The sequence below is a fragment of the Bombina bombina genome, chromosome 1 (assembly GCF_027579735.1).
Source record: "Bombina bombina isolate aBomBom1 chromosome 1, aBomBom1.pri, whole genome shotgun sequence".
NCBI lineage: Eukaryota > Metazoa > Chordata > Amphibia > Anura > Bombinatoridae > Bombina > Bombina bombina.
Window position 1 is genome coordinate 1,056,031,325 of NC_069499.1, and position 24,158 is coordinate 1,056,055,482.

General features: G+C 36.5%; 1 protein-coding gene across 1 annotated transcript in view; it reads left to right on the plus strand.

Moving 5' to 3' along the window:
* PTGIS (prostaglandin I2 synthase) overlaps positions 1-24,158 on the plus strand; it is a 197,347-nt gene that overhangs the window by 63,089 nt on the left and 110,100 nt on the right. The window contains 1 exon segment of the mRNA XM_053716906.1: positions 20,379-20,522. Coding sequence (XP_053572881.1) covers positions 20,379-20,522 — 144 coding nt within the window.

Sequence of the window (24,158 nt, forward strand, 5' to 3'; positions counted from 1 at the left end):
AGGGAATAATTAATAAACGAGAATTTGATTTCTTAAAAGTAAAGTTTCCAATTATACCCACTTTTTATACTATCCCAAAATTACATAAAGGGAGATTGCCCCCTCCAGGTAGGCCAATAATATCTGGGATTGGATCTCTAACTGAGAAAATCTCAGAATATGTTGACTATAGTCTCAGACCCTTCCTTGATAATTTGCCTTCCTTTGTTAAAGACTCATTAGATGTCCTAAAAAAACTGGAAGGTCTCACTGTTCTCAAAAATACACTGCTGGTAGCAAATGATGTGGAAGGGTTATATTCTTCAATCCCACATGACAAAGGTGTGGAAATATTTTTTTGAACAGAGAGGCAAAATATATACTGAGCACACACAATTTGTGATCTCCCTCCTGAATTTCTTGCTAAGACATAATTATTTTATTTTCAATCAAAAGATTTATGAACAAATCCTAGGCACAGCCATGAGCACTTGTTGTGACCCAACGTATGCATGTCTGTACCTAGGCTATTGGGAAAAGGAAGTTATCTGGGATGGTAATTACAAAGATCACATAGGATTATGGATACGCTTTATAGATGATGTATTATTGTTATGGGAGGGGTCAGAAGAAAAATTGACAGATTTTATGGACTCCCTGAATATTAATAACTTTAATCTAAAATTCACCTACACAAGCAGCAAAACAGAAATTAGTTTTCTAGACTTGACTATAAGGAATGATAATCAATGTATTGTGACTGCCACCCACAGAAAACAAACAGCAGGTAACACTCTGCTACATGCAGATAGTCATCACCCTGTCCATTTACTTCAAAATATACCTCAAGGTCAATATCTTAGACATAGGCGTAATTGTTCTAAATTAGAAACCTTTAAAACTGAGGTCAATGAATTAAAACAGAGATTCAAAGAACGTGGTTACCCACAAAATTGTATTGAAAGAGCATATACTAAAGCAAGATATCTGGAAAGGCAGGAAATCCTGTATAAATGAAAAGATAAACTGAAAGAAGACTCAGTAAGATTTATAAGTACTTACAATGATTCTTGGGCAAAAATAAGAACAATTCTTCTAAGACATTGGCACGTTCTAACTCTAGATTGCTTTATAGCAAAGTGTGTGGGTAAAACACCTCAAATGACAGCTAGAAAAGCTCCAAATCTTAAAGACAAACTTGTCAAAAGTCACTTCTCTTCCAATATAGATAGCAATTGGCTTTCTCAATACAAAAGTAAAGATGGCAACTTCAAATGTTCAAAATGTTCAGTATGTACAAATATGACACTGGCAATAAATGTATTGATACATTTGGTAAACAATGGTACATTCAGGGACACATAAATTGCCAAAGTGAAGGAGTAGTTTATTTAGTTTACTGTAGCTGCCCTTGTTATTACGTAGGAAAAACCTACAGAGAGCTAAAGGAAAGAATAAAAGAACACAAAAGAGATATTAAAAATAAATTGATTGACACTAGCAGTGTAGCAGGACATTTTTTCTATAATCATAACAGCAACAAGCATGAACTAAAATTTAGGGGTCTACAAAGAAGAGACCTCAAAGAAAGAGGAGGTAATCTTAATAAATTATTATTACAAAATGAATGTAAATGGATCTACAATTTAAAAACGCTTGCCCCTTTAGGAATGAATGAGGAAATAAACTATGCATGCTTTTTGGCTGAATGATTTTTTTCTCTTTATATATATATATTTAAAAATATCAGATATAATTTAGTTTCATAATACTTTTACTACAGATGAGAGGGTATGAATTCATATCGAAGTTCACTTCTCAGAAAGTGAATATAGATTTTATTAATAATAATTTAAATGATATCTGCTATAAATTAGAGATCTAATAAATATTTACAAAATACTTCAAAAATACTTTAAACTGCAACAACTGCCTATCTATAAACTATTAAAGTATACATATGATTATGTACATATGATCATTTGGATCGTAGTTCTAACCTCAATTATTTATATAGATATTGTGCGCAAAGGAAAATACATTTTCATTTTTCATAAATTGTACACTGCGTAGAAAGGGAGCAAAATTACAATACTAAACTATCTGTATTAACGTGTTTAAATTATTGTATATACTTTCATTGAGTGATATGCATTTAAGTAACAATTGATTACTATTATAAAATGTTACCATTTTGCCCCAACAAAGTACACATTTCAAAAGCTTCCAAATGCGAGGAGATTTCCTCCGTTATTTTTCCTTAAAAGAAACCTCAAGATACCTATGATAATGTGTATTTTTGGAGCCGGAAGAAGCCCCAGAGACTTAGGGGTGAAACGCACATAGCTGGCAGTAGTGTTTGCTGGAGCAACAAAGGCAAGAATGTTTCAAGAACGGAAACTCTTGAATGGAGTTGTCTGGAATTTGGAGACGCATCCACAAGTGTATGCTTACTAAGTATCATCACAAGGGAAAAGAGAGGAGACAAACACCCTATGGAAATACACCTTTCTTGTTACATCAACAGGTGTACCTAGCAGGTGTGGCACCGCGATAGTGGGACTCCCTCAGAACCGCAAGTATTAAGCGCTACGTTGGATTTTGTTGAAGCACAGAAGTCGCATTTATTATGCAAACCAACGCCTAGATTTAGAGTTTTGCGGCAAGGGGTGCGTTAGCTACGCATGCTTTTTTCTGGCCGCACCTTTTAAATACCGCTGGTATTTAGAGTTCACAGAATGGCTGCGTTAGGCTACAAAAAAGGAGCGTAGAGCATATTTACCGCAACTGCAACTCTCGATACCAGCGGTGCTCACGGACGCGGCCAGCATCAAAAACGTGCTCGTGCACGATTCCCCCATAGGAAACAATGGGGCAGTTTGAGCTGAAAAAAAACCTAACACCTGCAAAAAAGCAGCGTTCAGCTCCTAACGCGGCCCCATTGTTTCCTATGGGGAAACACTTCCTAAGTCTGCACCTAACACCCTAACATGTACCCCGAGTCTAAACACCCCTAACCTTACACTTATTAACCCCTATTCTGCTGCCGCTATCGCTGACCCCTGCATTTTATTATTAACCCCTAATCTGCCGCTCCGTACACCACCGCAACCTACATTATAGCTATGTACCCTTAATCTGCTGCCCCTAACACCGCTGACCCCCTATATTATATTATATTAACCCCTCATCTGCCCCCCACAACGTCGACGCCAGCTACCTACAATAATTAACCCCTAATCTGCCTACCGCATCTCACCGCTACTATAATAAAGTTATTAACCCCTAATCCGCCTCACTCCCACTCAATAACCCTATAAGAAATAGTATTAACCCCTAATCTGCCCTCCCTAACATCGCCGACACCTAACTTCAAGTATTAACCCCTAATCTGCCGACCGGAGCTCACCGCTACTGTAATAAAATTTTTAACCCCTAAAGCTAATTCTAACCCTAACCTTAACACCCCCCTAAGTTAAATATAATTTTATTCTAACAAAATAAATTAACTCTTATTAAATAAATTAATCCTATTTAAATCTAAATACTTACCTGTAAAATAAACCCTAATATAGCTACAATATAAATTATAATTATATTGTAGCTATTTTAGGATTAATATTTATTTTACAGGCAACTTTGTATTTATTTTAACCAGGTACAATAGCTATTAAATAGTTAAGAACTATTTAATAGTTACCTAGTTAAAATAATTACAAATTACCTGTAAAATAAATCCTAACCTAAGTTACAATTAAACCTAACACTACACTATCAATAAATTAATTAAATAAACTACCTACAATTATCTACAATTAAACCTAACACTACACTATCAATAAATTAATTAAATACAATACCTACAAATAAATAACTAACTAGTACAAAAAATAAAAAAATATTTACAAACATTAGAAAAATATTACAACAATTTTAAACTAATTACACCTACTCTAAGCCCCCTAATAAAATAACAAAGACCCCCAAAATAAAAAAAATGCCCTACCCTATTCTAAATTAAAAAAGTTCAAAGCTCTTTTACCTTACTAGCCCTGAAAAGGGCCATTTGCGGGGCATGCCCCAAATAATTCAGCTCTTTTGCCTGTAAAAAAAAACATACAATACCCCCCCCCAACATTACAACCCACCACCCACATACCCCTAATCTAACCCAAACCCCCCTTAAATAAACCTAACACTAAGCCCCTGAAGATCTTCCTACCTTATCTTCACCATACCAGGTTCACCGATCCGTCCACTGAAGTCTTGATCCAAGCCTCCGAAATCTTGATCCAAGTCCAAGCGGGGGCTGAAGAGTGACGTCCATCCTCCGGCTGAAGTCTTGATACAAGCGGGTAGAAGAGGACATCCGGACCGGCAAACATCTTCATCCAAGCCGCATCTTCTATGTTCTTCAATCCGATGACGACCGGTTGATCTTCAGGACCTCCATCACGGATCTATCCATCTTCACCGACGACTTCCCGACGAATGACGGTTCCTTTAAGGGACGTCATCCAAGATGGCGTCCCTCGAATTTCCGATTGGCTGATAGGATTCTATCAGCCAATCGGAATTAAGGTAGGAAAATTCTGATTGGCTGATGGAATCAGCCAATCAGATTCAAGTTCAATCCGATTGGCTGATCCAATCAGCCAATCAGATTGAGATCACATTCTATTCTCTATCTTAGTGCTGGGAATCTTTGGAGTCTATACCTGTGAATTTAACAGGACTTTAGTTAACTTATTGCACATATACTGCATATTTAATATTTAATATTTTGTGTTTGAGAGCTCTCTGAGGGGATTTTGTATTCATAGTGCACTATGATAGGAGTCGAATTTACCCATTTATGGTGACATACATATATATATATTTTTGCCTATTGGAACTCCAATACATGCTTTATTGTATGCTCCCTTTCTTGCAGTGTATTGATGCGTGGAGCTTTGGTTTGTTATTCATAATTATATTGTTATGTTAGTGGTCTTTTTTTTTGCTAAGGCGATATATCCACATATTTTCAGGGATTAGTTAGTGCTGGATAAGAATTGCTGATATTCTTTTTATATTCAATATATATATATATATATATATATATATATATATATATATATATATATATATATATATATATATATATATATATATATAGATGCGGTGACTAACCTTTCCAGTTGTGATTTTATCTTAGCTGTGAGCTAGCTGGTGAGTGCTGGGTGTTTCTATGTGTTGTATTACTTTTTATTTGTAATCTCCCTTGTTTCTTGCACCCATTCCGGACTGGGGTTAACTGCCTGTGGCTCTGGTGACATCACAGCTTTTTTGGAGTGCTATTTAGCACCCAGGGCTGGATGTTACTGAGTCACAGGATGTGTACCTGATCTGGTCTTGGAGTGCAGTTCCCTTCCATGTTTTATATATATATATATATATATTTATATATATATATATATATATATATACACTTGTAATACAAACAGTTCAGATCTGTCTATAGAGACGATTAGGATCCTTCATGATATGTATGTAGCAAACTCAGTGCGGTATTGTATTTTACATTCGAGCAATATTTGCTTTTACCTTAATGCCATGATAAGGACTCCCACCTTGAAAGTGGTGTTAGATGTCAGGATAGTGGAGCTTCGTAGGAGTATTTCCAGCCCCTCCATATACACAAGCACTAGGTACTATGCCTCTTGTGCGGTATCTCCTGAGTAGAATGCCAAAGCGTCTGCTTCTGTTTGGCGGTTTGATACACAGCTTGCCGTGAATGGTCACATGATCTCCAGAGTGGTTCACAGGATGCTGTATACAAGGTTAATTGCTCCGGTTACTTGTATAGCACCAGGATTACTTCTCCAAAGTTATTTCTCTATATAGATAGAGGAATTCAGTAGTTAGTAGGTGTAATCCTTAGAGTACAGGATATAAATTTCACCTAGTAAAATGAAAAGAAAGAGAAACACCAGTCTAATAAATAAAGATGTGAAATAAAATTGTAGGCTTTTACCCATATCATACATGCAAAGCATGCCAACATAGTACCAAAAAGAAATCAATAGAGATAGTGAATACAGGATACATTTTTACTATCAAAGAACTTATTAGATGTACTCAAAAATGGGTAATATATATCCTACAATGCACTTGCAATTTATTCTATTTAGGGAAAGATGTTTGAGGAACCAAATTAGAGAACATGTCCTAATTATAGAACATGGGGTAGAAGATACTCACCTTTATAGACATTGCAAAGAAATACACAAAGGAAACACTAAGGGGCCGATTTATGAAAGTGCGAGCGGACATGATACGATGTAGCATATCATGTCTGCCGCACATCGATAAATGCAGACAGCATACGCTGTCGGCATTTATCATTGCACAAGCAGTTCTTGTGAACTGCTTCTGCAATGCCGCCCCCTGCAGATTTGCAGCCAATCGGCCGCTAACAGGGGGTGTCAATCAGCCTGATTGTATAGGATCAGGCGGATTTGTGTCCGTAGCCTCAGAGCAGGTGGACAAGTCTTTAGACCACTGCTTCATACTACTGAAGACTCGCATGGAAACAGTGGCATCAAGCTCCATTCGGAGCTTGATAATTCGGCCCCTAAGGATTTAAAATACTGGGGACTTTGTATTGTATCTAAGAATTGGAGGGGGGAGATATAGAGAAATTTTTACTCATTAAAGAGGCAGAATTAATATATAGGTTTAATACCTTATTCCCTAATGGATTAAAATCAGAGTTTGTCTTTTTCCCTTTACCGTTTGACTAGTATAAATGAAATTACTAAGTTAGAATTTCACATTTTCTATTTTTTATTTGTACATATTCTCTATTTTCTTACAATTGTTAAATATTCACCAGTTTTTGTTCTCTTAACATATATATGTTTTGAAATATCAGTGCTGCTATATGTGACTATTATATCTATATACTGTAGATGTTTTCAATGCATATGTTAGAATATATAGTATGATCATAATATACCACCTTAAGCTATACCACCTTAAATGAATTCAAGACATTCAAAAATCCAATTAGAGAGTAACCATTTAGAAAATCTCTAGGGTTTTAAATAAGCTAAAGGAAGTGCCAAATTTCATCTTGAAAAAGCCCTGCAAAAGGGCGAAATGCGTTGATAAGTTGTGCAGTTTCTTGAACTTTAAACTTTTATGTTATTTTATATTACTGGAAGAATTTTGGAGTCACCATCTGCATGTTTTCACTCTAACTGCAGAAAGTGGAGTACTCACAAAAGTTCCAATTTCTATCCTCTACTCTTAGGATTACACCTACTAACTACTGAATTCCTCTATCTATATAGAGAAGTAACTTTGGAGAAGTAATCCTGGTGCTATACAAGTAACCAGAGCAATTACCCTTGTATACAGCATCCTGTACACCACTGTGGAGATCACGTGACAATTCACAACAAGCTGTGTATCAAACCGCCAAACTAAAGCAACTGCTTTGGCTTTCTGCTCAGGAGATACCGCACAAGAGGCATAGTACTTAGTGCTAGTGTATACAGAGGGACTGGAAATACTCCTACGAAGCACCACTATCCTGACATCTAACACCACTTTCAAGGTGGGAGTCCTTATCACGGCATTAAGGTAACAACGAATATCACTCTAAGGGAAAATACAATACCACACTGAGTTTGCTACATACATATCACAAAGGATCCTAATCGTCTCTATAGAGATCTGAACTGTTTGGATTACAAGTGTATGTATATATATATATATATATATATATATATATATATACAGTATATATATATGAATAACGCTTCATCTACTCCCAATCCTCATATGATATGAGATATTGTGACACTGGCTAGAACATTGTTCATATGTTCATATGGTGATACAAGTTTCAAACTAACATTTTTATGGAAAACATTTTTATGTAACTATTTCTTCCATTACATTACTAAAGGTGGTATCAGTAAGATTATAGGATTTTTTGCTTGTGCATATGTATATTTATCCGTTGGTACTACTGTGATTTTATATTTATATATTTGCCTTCAGCATTTATAGCATACTCAGAGACATCTGAGTTCATTTTTAGCATGTAAATAAATTATTATTTTTATTGTTGCTGTGATTAATATTCTTTCAATTATTCGCCTAGATTTAGAGTTTTGCGTTAGCCGTCAAAACCAGCGTTAGGGGCTACTAAAGCTGGTTTTGGGCTACCGCTGGTATTTAGAGTCGTGTAGGTAAGGGTCTAACGCTCACTTTCCAGCCGCGACTTTTCCATACCGCAGATCCCCCTACGTCAATTGCGTATCCTATCTTTTCAATGGGATCTTTCTAACGCCGGTATTTAGAGTCTTGGCTGGAGTGAGAGTTAGAACTCTAACGACAAAACTCCAGCCGCAGAAAAAAGTCAGGAGTTAAGAGCTTTTTGGGCTAATGCCAGTTCATAAAGCTCTTAACTACTGTGCTCTAAAGTACACTAACACCCATAAACTACCTATGTACCCCTAAACCGAGGCCCCCCCACAACGCCGCCACTGTAATAAAATTTTTTAACCCCTAATCTGCCGACCGCACACCGCCGCAACCTACATTATCCCTATGTACCCCTAATCTGCTGCCCCTAACACCGCTGACCCCTATATTTAATTTATTAACCCCTAATCTGCTGCCCCCAACGTCGCCGCCACCTACCTACAATTATTAACCCCTAATCTGCCGACCGGACCTCACCGCTACTATAATAAAGTTATTAACCCCTAATCCGCCTTACTCCCGCCTCAATAACCCTATAATAAATATTATTAACCCCTAATCTGCCCTACCTAACATCGCCGACACCTAACCAAGTATTAACCCCTAATCTGCCGACCGGACCTCACCGCTACTCTAATAAATTTATTAACCCCTAAAGCTAAGTCTAACCCTAACACTAACACCCCCCTAAATTAAATATAATTTTTATCTAATGAAATAAATTATTTCTTATTAAATAAATTATTCCTATTTAAAGCTAAATACTGATTTATTTTACAGGTAATTTTGTACTTATTTTAACTAGGTAGCTATTAAATAGTTATTAACTATTTAATAGATATTGTACCTGGTTAAAATAAATTCAAAGTTGCCTGTAAAATAAATATAAATCCTAAAATAGCTACAATATAAATAATAATTATATTGTAGCTATATTAGGGTTTATTTTACAGGTAAGTATTTAGCTTTAAATAGGAATAATTTATTTAATAAGAGTTAATGTATTTCATTAGATAAAAATTAAATTTAACTTAAGGGGGATGTTAGTGTTAGGGTTAGACTTAGCTTTAGGGGTTAATAAATTTATTAGAGTAGCAGTGAGGTCCGGTCGGCAGATTACAGGTTAATACTTGAAGTTAGGTGTCAGCGATGTTGGGGGCGGACGATTAGGGGTTAATAAATATAATATAGGGGTCGGCGGTGTTAGGGGCAGCAGATTAGGGGTACATAGGTATAATGTAGGTTGCGGCGGTGTACGGAGCGGCAGATAGGGGTTAATAATAATATGCAGGGGTCAGCGATAGCGGGGGCAGCAGATTAGGGGTTAATAAGTGTAAGGTTAGGGGTGTTTAGACTCGGGGTTCATGTTAGGGTGTTAGGTGCAGACATAGGAAGTGTTTCCCCATAGGAAACAATGGGGCTGCGTTAGGAGCTGAACGCTGCTTTTTTGCAGGTGTTAGGTTTTTTTTCAGCTCAAAATGCCCCATTATTTCCTATGGGGGAATCGTACACGAGCACGTTTTTGGAGCTGGCCGCGTCTGTAAGCACCTCTGTTATTGAGAGTTGCAGTGGCGGTAAATATGCCTCTACGCTCCCTTTTTGGAGCCTAAAGCAGCCATTCTGTGAACTCTAAATACCAGCGGTTTTTAAAAGGTGCGGGGGAAAAAAAGCATGCGTAGCTAACGCACCCCTTCTAACGCAAAACTCTAAATCTAGCCGATTGTATCTTAAGCATTTATTTGCGCCCTCTTTTTTATTATTTATTGTACCGCTCAACTTGTAATCAAGCCCTTAGTGTTTTTTGAATAGAAATACTTAAATTCCTATGTTTTTCGCATAGGAGAAAATGTTATTTGTATTTTAAAATATTTAATTTGCTATATAGATCTTTATGTGTATACATTCATATAGATATATAGGTATAGATTTAAAAAAAATAATCATATATAAATTATAAAATTTATTTAAAAAATAAAAGAAACATTTTCCTCCAAGTGAAGAACATCGGAATTTAAAGTATTTCTAACACACCTTTGGGTTTAGCGTGCAATTGATAACTAATAGGGTTTTTTTGCAGCACACCTCATAGAAATTAAAAGGGAGAAGAAATTAGCGCAATATCCGAAGTCCTGAAATAAGAACACCTGAAAAATAATTTAGCGCACCACTTTGGCCCTGTATGTATTCTCCTGAATATAAAAAAATGTTCCATTCAGATACACTAAAGTTTTTTTTAAGCTGTTTATTTTTTAAGCTGTATATTTTGGAAATTCAAATCAGCCAATAGGATGAGAGCTACTGAAATCCTATTGGCTGTTCAAATCAGCCAATAGGATGAGAACTACTGAAATTCTACTGGCTGATTTAAATAGCCAATAGAATTTCAGTAGCTCTCATCCTATTGGCTGATTTGAACAGCCAATAGGATCTCAGTAGCTCTCACCCTATTGGCTGATTTGAATTTCCAAAATCAAATCAGCCAATAGGAATGCAAGGGACACCATTTTGAAAAGGCTCCCTTTCATTGAAGATTCAGTATACGGCGGCGACCGTATGAAGAGGTTGCTCTGCGTCAGATGTCTTCAGGATGGACCCGCTCCGCGGCACCGGGATGAAGATAGAAGACGACATCGTGATGAAGATAGAAGATGCCGTCTGGATGGATGAAGACCTCGCCGCCTGGATGAAGACCTCTCACCACTTGGATATCCGGACTTTAGGAACTGTAAGTGGATCTTTGGGGGTTAGTGTTAGGATTTTTTAAACTTTTTTGGGTGTTTTATTTTAGTTTAGGGTTTGGGCTTTTCTTAAAAGAGCTGAATGCCCTTTTCAGGGCAAGCAAAAGAGCTGAATGCCTTTATAAGGGCAATGCCCATACAAATGCCTTTTTCAGGGCAATGGGTAGCTTAGGTTTTTGTTAGAGTTAGGTTTAAATTTTTGGGGGGTTGGTTGGGTGGTGGGTTTTACTGTTGAGGGGTTTTTGTGGGTTTTTTTACAGGTAAAAAAATGATTTCTTTGGGGCAGTGCCCCACAAAAGGCCCTTTTAAGCGCTATTGGTAGTTTATTGTAGGCTAGGGTTTTTGTTTTTTTTTGGGTGGGCTTTTTTATTTTTATAGGGCTATTAGATAAAGTGTAATTATGTTTTACTTTTGATAATTTCGTTTATTATTTTTCCTAATTTAGTGTTCGTTATTTTTTGTAATTTAGTCATTTTTATTTTTTATAATTAGATACTTTGTAATTTTTTAATGTGTATTTTAGTTTTCTTTAATTGGTAGTTAATTATTATATTTGTTTAATTGTTAGTTTAAACTTAGTTTTTTTAATTTGACAGGTAAGTTATTAATTTAATTTAAGATAGGGAAAGTATAATTTTAATATAAAGTTAGGGGGGCCTTAGGTTTGGGGGTTACTAGTTTAAATTAGTTTATTGCGATGTGGGGGTTTTCAGTTTAGGGGTTAATAATTTAATTTATTATATTTCGTTGTGAGGGGCTTACGGTTTAGGAGTTAATAGGTTTATTATAGTGGCGACGGTGTCGGGGAGCGGCGGAATAGGGGTTAATGAATTTTCATAGTGGCGGAGATGTCGGGAGCGGCAGATTAGGGTTAATAAGTTTATGTAGGTGGCAGCGATGTCGGGAGCGGCAGATTAGGGGTTAATAAATTTATGTAGGTGTGGGCGATGTCGGGGGCGGCAGATTAGGGGTTAATAAGTTTATGTAGGTGTCGGCGATGTCGGGTGCGGCAGATTAAGGGTTAATAAGTTTATGTAGGTGTCGACAATGTCAGGGGCGGCAGATTAGGGATATTTAGATGTGGTTTTTATGTTAGGGTGTTAGGTTTAAACGTAACTGTTTTTTTCCCCTTAGACATGAATGGAGCTGCGTTACGGAGCTTTTCATTCCGCGATCACAGGTGTTAGTTTTTTTTCTAACACACTCTCTCTATTGATGTCTATGGGGAAAGTGTGCACGAGCACGTCAAAACAACGCTTGTATTTTTTGCGGTATGGAGCTCAACGCAACCATATCGCACGAACAAGCCAGTTGTTTGAAAACTTGTAATGGCAGCGCTTTGGAGGGTGAAATAACGCAACTTTTGTTGAATTCGTTAAATACCCTCTAACGCGCATAACTTGTAATCTACCTGAATATTAATTGTGAGGTGGTGGAAGTCTTGGTGAGTTCCCACACTTTTTTTTTGTAGGACTTGACCCCTGTGCACATGTCTATGTTGGGATACGATATAAGGTTTCATGACTCATTTTTCGTGAACACATTTTCAATATTTAGAAATATAAACTTGTACTCTTAATATTACGCAAATATATATTTTGTCTAAACAATACCAACAATGTATTTCCTAAATAATGCAATATGACAAAGTCAAATCGTCAGTAGATAATAATATTATTTGTAATCTGTAAATGTTACAAAAAAAAACACAAAATAATAATATCCTTAGCATAACATTAGGCAAAAAAATGTAGTATGAGAGCATTGTATTAACTCGTGTTTATGCCACACGTTGCTGCACAGCATAGGTCAAGCATTGTGGTTTGAGCTTTTTTCAAACATTAGTTGCTGGTAAGCTTAATATTTACACAAAGTGAAGACTGGTACGGCTGTAACACAACACTAGGAGGTCCCACTCAATTCATCATGACATTATGCGTTACACATGCAGACGCAGATGCAGTGCTCGTTTTTAGTGCACATTGTCATGCTATATAGGATTACTGAAATATTCCAGCCGCACAGTCTATTCTTTGTTGTTTAAATCATGGCTATTTTTTGCACTAAAACTCCAGTGACAGTTATGTTTCATTGTAGAAACAACTAAGTTATACAATTAATTCTTACAATATATCATTTTCCTTGAAGTAAAATCCTTAAAGGGACCTAACACATACAAATTTCCTCTTGTGAAAGGGCAACACACAAAGATCTGGATTTTCACTGATCTGAATTTGTACATAGGCATACCTAGGTAGGCTTAGTAGCAGCAATGCACTATTGGGAGCTAGCTGCTGATTGATGACTGCTTTTATATGCCTCTTACCATTGACTCATCTGATGTGTTCAGCTAGCTCCCAGTAGTGCATAGCTGCTCCTTCAACAAAGAATACCAAAGAATAAAGCAAATTTAATAGTAGAAATAAATAGGAAATTTTAACAAGCAACAAATTTAGAATTACTTATCTTATCAAATATACTTTGTTCTTATAGTATACTTTGTTGAAGAGAATACCTAGGTAGGGGGTGTGCATTCCAAATCAGATTTTTCAATTCCAATAATCCCTAAAATTATGGATTTTCTGGATATCTGGATTAGAGCATGATCAGCTAATCAGTACCCTTGGTCATCAATCTTCTCGGAGCCAAGGTAATCCTGAAAATCTGGCCTGTTAGGGTACACTGAGGAATGGAATCGAAAACCCTAATTTAGACAAAGGGTATAATTTGAAAACATTTCCCATTTACTTCTTTCTCTTGGTACCCTTTGTTAAAAGACATTTCTTTTTCATAACAGCATACTGAGATAGGCTAAGGGTTGTGCATGTAGCTTGAGGACAGTGCATTAGTTTTATTATTGTTTATTTGTAAAGAATCATCAAATTACATAGTGCTGGTACCATTGTTACAAACATTGTGGCAAACACAGCTGTGATATTGTGTTCACGACATGTTCATACACACCTAGTTATTCTGACATGGACAAGCGCTAAATTTGAACATAATATACCAGGAGAAATAAATAAATAAATTGTATATTAGAAGTAAAGGGACATTTTTTTTTATTGTACACATGCAAATCATGAAAGTTTAATTTTGTCTTCTATTTCCCTTTAACTTTGTCAGTAATGGATCACAAACAGCCAGCTTTTTTTTTGTATATCTTTTATTGAGGTTGTTAGAAGTTACAATTTTAAACTGATGTTCAATCAAATGATAACAAATTTACAGATTATTCTCAGGATAATACAATTCAATACACGATTACAAATGTTCTAAACACAAGACAACTTATTGTCTGAAAAGATAAAGATTCTAACATCATCAATGTAAAATAACATATGGGAATAAAACCTTATTCTTAATAATGCAAGTTCCTCCCAAACTTTAGAAGATTACTCTTGGACCCATGTAATCATAGATAACCTGTAGGAGGAAATCTAGTGATTTGATTGGTTACTCTGGGACCTTAGAACCATATAGCATGTAAGGAATCAAATAATAAAAGAAAATCAATATACTTTGTATCAAAATATAAACTATTCATTGAATATATCCAAAATGGCACTTGGAAAGATATTAACGTAACCCTACCGGATTATCGAGTTGTCCTAGCTAAACATGAAAGGACTTTCATCATAAATATTCCACAGATATTATAGTTCTCATACTGGAGAGCCTCTTCATATAATATAGAGCCATTGGTTGTCTGATGCATATACTTACTAGCAAAATGCTATAATATAACTATGCTTATGAAAATATATTCCACAGTTTTATTTATCAACTCTCATCAAATATTTTTAGCAACTTAGAAATATGAATGCATACATGTGTTCTGTACATGAAGATTGAAATTGGTCCAGGGTATTACTATGGGGCCTCTCTTGGACCCCTAGACACAGTAGGCAATAACACTGAGGGGGGATGGACTGCTATATAGGCAAAAATTAAGGCCAGATTACAAGTGGAGCATTATTTAATGCTCTTGCTCAAGCATTAAAGGGACAGTTTACTCAAAAATGTTCTCCCCTTTAATTTGTTCCCAATGATCCACTTTACCTGCTGGAGTGTATTAAATTGTTTACAAGTAGCTCCTTTACCCTTATATTGGCATTTGAAATTGTTGATTTAGCATGTGGTATCCCCACCTATTCTGAAAGTTTGTGGCCGCGCGTACCAGCTATATATAAGCTTTGTAAACACAGCCAGCAGAAGAAATTACACTCCTAGTGAGATATAGCAGAGATAAGGTAATAAAATGCTGATTTTCCATTGTTCTATCAAAGTACTGGTGATTGTTTTAAGGACAGATATAAGATAAAGAAGCAGGTATATTTGCACAATGTGATACAGTAATGAGATCTGATTATACCTACAAGCTCAACCTATTTTATTAGGCTGTGGCTTCAAAACACAAAATCAGAGCTTTAATATACACAAATAAGCCTTAAAAAGCTAATTTTCATACATTTTTTTACTCTGCAGTTGGTAAAAAAAGCAATTGTAAACACATTAAGGGAAAACTATTTTACAGTATACTGTCCCTTTAACTGCCCTAGAAGTAAGCTTTTTGCACGCGTTGGGTTGCGCTCATATTACAAGTTGAAAGTAAACTGTTTTCGCTTGCATGCTAACCTGACAAGCTTAAAAAGCCAAAATTGCACTAGAGATAACGTATTCCCCCATAGACGTCAATGGAGCAAAAAAGTGTGTGTCGGGGGGGAACACCCTATTCACGTGCAAACCCAATCGCTTATTCTCAAGTGCACTAACCAGACATGAAAATATTAATATTTCACATTCCAATGTTCTTCACATAGAAGAATATGGTTAATTTATTCATAAATACATATTTCTACATATTTATTAGGGTTGCACCGATACCGATACTAGTATCGGGATCGGTACCGATACCAAGTATTTGCATGAGTAATTGTACTTGTGTAAATGCACCGATACTTAAACCGATACTTCCTACCCATATGCTATCTTGTGACTTTTTTTCAAACTGCATGTTCTCATTTCATTTTAAGCTGGAGTGGAGACTAAACTAAAAATTGTTTACTATTGTTCTGCCAATACAAATTGTTGTTATTTGTATTATTGTAGGAGAGATCACTGTACCTCGTTCAGACAAACCCCTGAAGTACTGGACAGTTAATAAACTGAGATTTACAGCACTGGCTAAAATGGCCCAAAAATATTTTTCTGCCCCATGCAGTAGTGTGGAAAGTGAAAGACTGTTCAACTTAAAGTCGAACCTCCTTACTGATAGCAAAAACAGACTCAGACTAATAGCTGAACATGCAGAGATGCTTCTGTTCTGTTCCTTGCCACTAACTTTTGAAAAATTATTCGTATTGCTTGATTGCCTTTTTTACTTCTAGTTCTCATCTTGCACAATTATGTTCAAAACATACTGTACTCTGAGGAACATCCATACCCTTAGATTATATAATTGCAGGAAGAGTACTCATAGGACAAATTAAGTTAATTCCAATGAACACTCATCCTGCATTTATAGGACTAGATTTAGATTACATTTGATTGGTAAGCTTTACCAATGCTCTGTTCACATTTCCAATTCCATAGACGTTAATGGAGTAGGACATGTAATGAGATCATTGGTAAAGCTTGCCAGTCAAATGTAATCTAGCCCATAGTGTTGTTCCCCATGATTAAGCAGTGCATTGTTCTATTTTTTTACTGTATTGCACTTTTGGTTGGTTGTAATTTTATATTTGTTATTTATTGTTGTTGTTATTAATATATTTTTTTGTAATATTTTTATTTATAAACATGTTCTGTGAACTTTGTGACAAATAAAACAGTTTTATTATTTCATAATGTCTTTTGAGTTACAGTCCTTCATAATTATAAAGAAGGAATCTTAAATAGTTAGTCTGTATTGTGCTTGGTAAACTGTCACATGACAGTAAAAAAAAGTATCGGTAATTGGTATCGGCGAGTATTTGAAAACAAGTATCGGTACTTGTACTCAGGCTTAAAAAAATGGTATCGGTGCAACCCTAATATTTATGATGGTATTTTGGTACAAAAAATATCTATACCTGTGTTTGTGTATATATGTATATGTGTATATATGTATGTAGGCATATAAATGTTCTGTACATTGCAGAATATGTTCTATGCATTTTTTAATAGATATTCAGGACTCCAATGCTGAGACCTCATATCTTTGAGCCCTTATAACTTTTTTGTGCAATATTTTTTGGATAATTTTTATTAGATGTTATTATGAGTGTAACTGTACTTTCTAATGCATTTTTGATGTGTTTTGTGACACTTTTTGTTTTGCGAAACAGTTAGACAGAGCTCTGATATCGCACTACACAATGCACGTTAAATTCTATTGCACTCAAGCGTTCAAGTTTACTTTCAAATTAAAAATTATGGTTATCTCTAATATTGGTAGAATGGTAATAATATAGAGATTATATATATATTTAATAATGTCTATGTATAAAAACCATAAAAGCAAAACTTTGCATTGTCAGATATTCATCATTATATCGTCATTACCAGCATTGCTGAAACATGCACAAAAGAAAAATATATAGGTTTATGTATCTAAATTGAAGCTAAGTATACATTAGATCATTTCAACCACATCTCAATAAGCAAATGGAACTAAAAAGCAGGGTGGTAATGTCCCATCCTGAGTTAAAAGGTAAGTTTCTCTATTTACCCAACTCCACAGGCTACAAACTAGGATTCAGAACTTCTCTCTATGTTCAGACTTTGCCCACTGTGAGAAAAATATCACTAATTCAGATTCTGAAGGCCTCCCACACACTCTTGGCTAAACATCCTGAACTGTTAAAAGCCCAGGCCTTATGGAATATGTCTATTTCAGGGAATCTGGCAATGTTCACACCCGAGAGAAAATCTGGTCTTCCAGACAGTGCCTAGAACCTTGAATGGTATTTTTCCCTCCAACACTGTCCCACATACAAGCCAGGACTCCCCAGCAATCGACTGCATCACCACGAGATCTGGTATATGCCCTGCGCTATCAGAGGAGGTAAACCCGAAATCTCCCTAGCAAAAAAGTCATCGGTCACCACAAACCTCTGGTGATTATGTTCTTCAGGTACCTAGGTGTGCATTCTGTATTGAGGCCTCTTCTATAAGATTCCTCACTTCCCATTTGTGTTGACCTACATCAGTGGTTTGAGCCTGCTTTAAACAGATCATATGTTTCATAAAGCGTGTAAAGTTATCATGCAGCATGCGGTGAGCATGTACCATTTTGCTAGGCTCCATTGTTAAATTATATGTCTATACACTCCCTTTATGATTTAAATAGGTTGGTTACGTGTTTGCTCATAGGAAATTACAGACCAGACACTGGTAATGTCTTACTTTGAGTTCAATTTATAATGATCTATTGTTCGAGAAAAGAACGGAGCAGTGTGTGTTACACCGTTTACCAGGGGGGGTGTTGTGGCCTTTCCAAGCACAGCTACCATAGGTTTCAGCGGCTCATATCCCCACACAGTGATAGCTCAAAAATATTGGAAGCAATCATTGCATTTAGATGTTATCTAGCAGATCATATAGTTTTCTACCATAGATGACATGGAAGAAGGCTGATGTTCAGTGGCAAATCAGTGTCTTTCCTTGCCATTGTAGAAAATGCTGTCAGCCATAACAGCTGCCTGGGCACCCCCCCCCCCCCCAGTTGCTTTTTCTGATCCATCTGTCAGCATTTAATTGTTCTGATGAATGATCATTCTTTAGAGACTAACTTACTTTTACCATCAATCATTAACACATGACATCACATACATTTGTAAGTAATCTTATATAATCATATTAATCCTAGAAAATAGGACTAAAATGTATCTATGACGCAAGTAAGCAACTATAAGTGTGATGATAAGAGAGTTAAAATATTGCTCGAGTAACAAATTCCTCCTATACACTGAAAAAAAGTCAATATGATATGTTCTACAATAAACTGGGTTATATATCACTTGGCAAACACGGAGAAAATGATCTAATAATTCAAAATTTTTAACATACACAGCAGGATACCAGCTATGGTTAATGATTTTGAATAAAAAACACAGGGATAAAAGTTATGAAATATAAAAATATAAAAACAAGAATTAAATACATGTTTACACAATTAAAGGGATCCTGTAAGTTCAAAAAAGGGACATAAAACTCAAAATGGAAATAGAATTTGCTTCCTTTGTGCAAAATACTTGAATTAGTAAAGATGCTTCTAGTGGAAGTAATTTTTGTTGTAGTGATAACATTTACTGTGCATGGGCATATATACATATGCACTGTGGACCTGAATTCAAACATTGTACCTGCTCAGAGACCACATATTGCACTGGGCATGATTTGATTTTCATCACCACTGATGGATACATACCCCCACCAGCTCTCTGAGCTTGAGTGCTGTTTAGATGAGGGTGCGTGAGTCTTACATACATATGCTTCATGAATAGTAAACTCTTGTTCCTAATATAAATAGTAGAAAAAGGCTGGTCTTCAGCTCACCAGAGTAACGATCTGTTTCAGTTTTCCTTCAACTACTTTTATTTTACTGTTGTCTGCATGGTCAAACAGCCATTCATCATCATCAGTTCACACTTTGCTTTACTGTGATCTTATGAGATTTCACCATAATTTTGTTAGATTTTATAGTAAACTTCATTAAACATAACAGAAGTGTGCTCTCTTACATGTCCCAGGACAAACATTCCGATTGGTTGTTTTAAGTTCCTTTGCAATGGGGTGTGGCTACTGACAACACTGTGAGATAAAATATCTTCCTTTTTTATATAGTGATGTTTATGTGATATTTTCTACTCATCTTTACACAGATTTGCTGCATCACTTTCAAGAGATTCAGCATTTCAGTAACCTGTCCCTTTATCTGCTTAATTTGAATATTTCTCAATTATATTTTTCTTCTGCTTCCTGCTTAATTTGAAATATTTCACTGTTTTCATATTCCTTCCCCTTTTTCACATCTACTTATTTTGCTCCTAGTTATCTCTGTGTAATCTCATCTGTAAATTATCTTACAGTTTCTCTAATGTTACAGATTCTCAGAATGTTATCTCTGACATTAAGGAATATAGTCATAACGAATCAAAAAAATACAGCATTTGCTGGCAAAACGCATTTAATTTTTAATCAAAATATTTAGGCGTCAAACTGAGTCTCAAAACATATTAAATTATTTTCCTATAACAAATGACTATCAATGAATGAAAGAAATTGACAATGTTGACAAATTGCTACTTAATTATTGTCTTTTTTTTTTTTTACTATAAAGTAACACAAAAAGATGAAAGTTGTTTTTGGTATCTTTGGTCCTGATGCTAAATATTAATGTTTTATTATCGTTGGCAGGCATCTGCAAAACAAGAGTCTCCCATCCCTGACAAAGTCAATGTTTCATAATCTGAACACTATTCTTCTAAATGACACAGAATTAACATCTTCAGAATGGAAGGAAGCTGGATTATTTAACTTTACTTACAATGTTATGTTAAGGTACACATTTTAGTTACTTTACAGTTATGGTTTATAAGGAAATATGTAATTGGCAATATTTAATATTCCAACATCAGAAAAAAGTCCATTGTACAGTACATGGAGTAAACCTAATAACTTAAATATAACAAAAACTATTCTCAGACATACTGGCCTAGATTACAAGTGGAGCGCTATTGATAGCATACAGTGCACCATTAGTATCACTAGAACGCGCTAGTATTAACATGCAATCTGATTTTTCAAGTTAGCGTGGCTGACATCCCTTTAGTGTGTCCCATACTTTCAATGAAAACTGTGACCACATCAAACATTGCTCATATTACAAGTTAAAAGTTATATTAAAAAGTTAGAAGTTACTTGAGACCTGGGGGCCTATCTATCAAACTCTGTATGGAGCTTGAAGCCCTGTGTTTCTGGCGAGCCTTCAGGTTTGCCAGAAACACCAGTTATAAAGCAGCGAATGCGATTGACACCCCCCTGCTAGCGGAATCTGCAGGGGGCGGCGTTGCTCCAGCAGTTCACAAGAGCTGCTGGTGCAATGCTGAATACAGAAAGCGTATTGCTCTCCGCATTCAGCGAGGTCTGTCGGACATGATCCGCAATGTCGGATCATGTCTGACAGGCCTTTCATAAATAGGCCCCCTGAAATAAATTGTTAGAATAAAAGTCACAAAATACCTGAAAACATATTAAAATAATATATATATGAAATAAAAGTTTATAATTAAATAAATGTATAAAAATGATTTAAAAGGGATATGATATATGTGTATCTGTATGTACAGTATATATATATGTGTGTATATATGTGTATGTATATATATATATATGTGTGTATATATGTGTATATATATATATATATATATATATATATATATATACAGTATATATAAAATGAAAAAGGACATTTTATTCTATGCGAGGAACAAAAGTAATGCACCTTTGGCTTTGGTGCAGTTCTCCAAGCACACCTTTGGGTTAGCGCACAAGCTAAAGCCAGAAGAGGCATTTATAGTGAGCCCCAAAGATGGGAATGGGACTTAGCGTAACCGCATTATCGGATCCCCAGATGTTAGGGCACCTGTGTCTTTCATTTGCGCTATTGATTTAACTTGAGTGCAGTTAGCGCTCAATAGCACTAATATTTTTGGCACTCTAATATAGGCTATTGTGTGCATCACCCTGTTCACTATAGAGATACATTTAACTCACTTTAATTATGATGTTAATAAGTTAAAGGGTCATAAAAAATGCAAAGAGAAAATGTTTTCATATAATTATGTGCTTTTCCCCAACAAAGGAGTTTAAAATATATCCTTTAAAGGGGCAGTAAAATCCAAATTAAACTTTCATGATTCAGAAACAGTATGTGATTTTAAACAACTTTTCAATTTACTTCTATGTTTTATGTTCCTTCCTTCTCTTGGTATCCTTTGCTGGAAAACATACCTAAGGTAGGCTTAGGAGCAGCAATGTATTACTGGGAGTTAGATTTTGACTGGTGGCTGCACACATATACTGTACGTCTTGTCATTGGCTCACCCAATGGGGCAGATTTATCGATGTCTGTCGGACATGATACACTATATGACAAGCCAACTGCTTGTGCAATGCCTTCCCCTGCAGATTCACAGCCACTAGCAGGGGGTGCCAAACCAAACCAGATCGTATAGGAGCGGGCGGATTGATGTCTGCAGCTTCTTAAGACCGCTGCTTTATAACTGCTGTTTCTGGCAAGTCTGAAGGTTTGTGTGGAAACAGGGGCATCAGGGGCCATTCGGCCTTTGATAAATTGGCCCCAATGTGTTCAGCTAGCTCCCAGTAGTGCATTGCTACATCCTCAACAAAAGATATTAAGAGAATTAAGCAAATTTGCTAAAATATATTGAAAAGTTGTTTAAAATCATTTGTTCCACTCTATTGGGTCAATTTATTAAATCCCGGGTGGACATGAATCGCTATAGCAAATCATGTCCGCCCTGCATCTCTAAATGCCGACAGCATACTCTGTCGACATTTTACATTGCACAAGCATTTCTTATGAAATGCCTGTGCAATGTCATCCCCTGCACATTCGCAGCCAATTGGTCACTAGCAGGGGGTGTCAATCATCCCGATCGTATCTTACGATCTCTGCTTCTTAACTTCAGTTTCTGAATCGCCGGAAATTTTGGGTGGATTAAGCAGCAGGGGGCAGCATTGCACAAGAGTTCCCAAGAACTGCCTGTGCAATGATTAATGCCAACAGCATGTGCTACAGCGTATCATGTCGGACAGACAATGATAAATCGGCCCCTATAAGTGATCTACATAAATTAGTTAATAGAGAGCTGAAAAGATGCATTTTTTTCAAGGGAGCTCAGGAGGCAGTACAAACAGTAAGAAAACAACCACTCTACAAACAATCAGATACCGCAATTTACATCCTTTCTGCTTTATTTAGATGATAATACAGTATTATAAATCATAGTACATTAGTGATATATATTTTGTGTTTGTGTGTTTTAGTGTGCACACGAGAGTGTGTGTTTATGTGCGCACATGAGAGTGTGTGTGTTTATGTGCGCACATGAGAGTGTGTGTGTGTTGTGTATGTGTTTATGTGCGCACATGAGAGTGTATGTGTTTGTGTACACACGTCGTGTGTGTGTTTGCGTGTGCACATGAGCGTGTGTGCATGTGTGTGCGAACATGAGAGTGTTTGTGTGGCACATGAGAGTGTGTGTGTGCGCACATGAGAGTGTGTGTTTGTATGCGTGTGTGTGTGCACATGAGAGTGTGTCTGTTTGTGTGTGTGGGCACATGAGAGTGTGTGTGTGTTTGTGTGTGTGGGCACATGAGTGTGTGTGTGTTTGTGTTTGCACATTTGTGTGCGCACGTTAGAGTGTGTATGTTTGTGTGCATGTGTTTGTGGGCGCACATGAGAGTGTGTGTGTTTGTGTGTGCACATGTGAGTGTGTTTGTGTGTGCACATGTGAGTGTGTGTGCACGCACATAAGTGTGGGCATGTGTGTGTGTTTTGTGTGTTTGTGTGCACACATGAGAGTGTGTGTTTTGTGTGTTTGTGTGCACACATGAGAGTGTGTGTTTTGTGTGTGCACATGAGAGTGTGTGTGTTTGTGCGTGTGGGCACATGAGAGGGTGTGTGTTTGTGTGCACACATGAGAGTGTGTGTTTTGTGTGTTTGTGTGCGCAGATGAGAGTGTGTGTGTTTGTGCGTGTGGGCACATGAGAGGGTATGTGTTTGTGTGCGCACGTGAGAGTGTGTATGTTTGTGTGCATGTGTTTGTGTGCGCACATGAGAGAATGGGGCATATGTATCAAGCTCCGTCATTAGACTCACCAGAAACAGCAGTTATGAAGCAGCGGTCACAAAGACCGCTGCTCCATAACCTGTCCGCCTGCTCTGAGCAGGCGGATACACATCGCCGGAAATCAACCCGATCAAGTACGATCGGGTTGATTGACACCCCCTGCTGGCGGCCAATTGGCCGCGAGTCTGCAGAGGGCGGCGTTGCACTAGCAGCTCTTGTGAGCTGCTGGTGCAATGCTGAATACGGCGAGCGTATTGCTCGCCGTATTCAGCGAAGTATGGCCAGACTTTCATAACTTTGTGTGTTTGTGTGCATATGT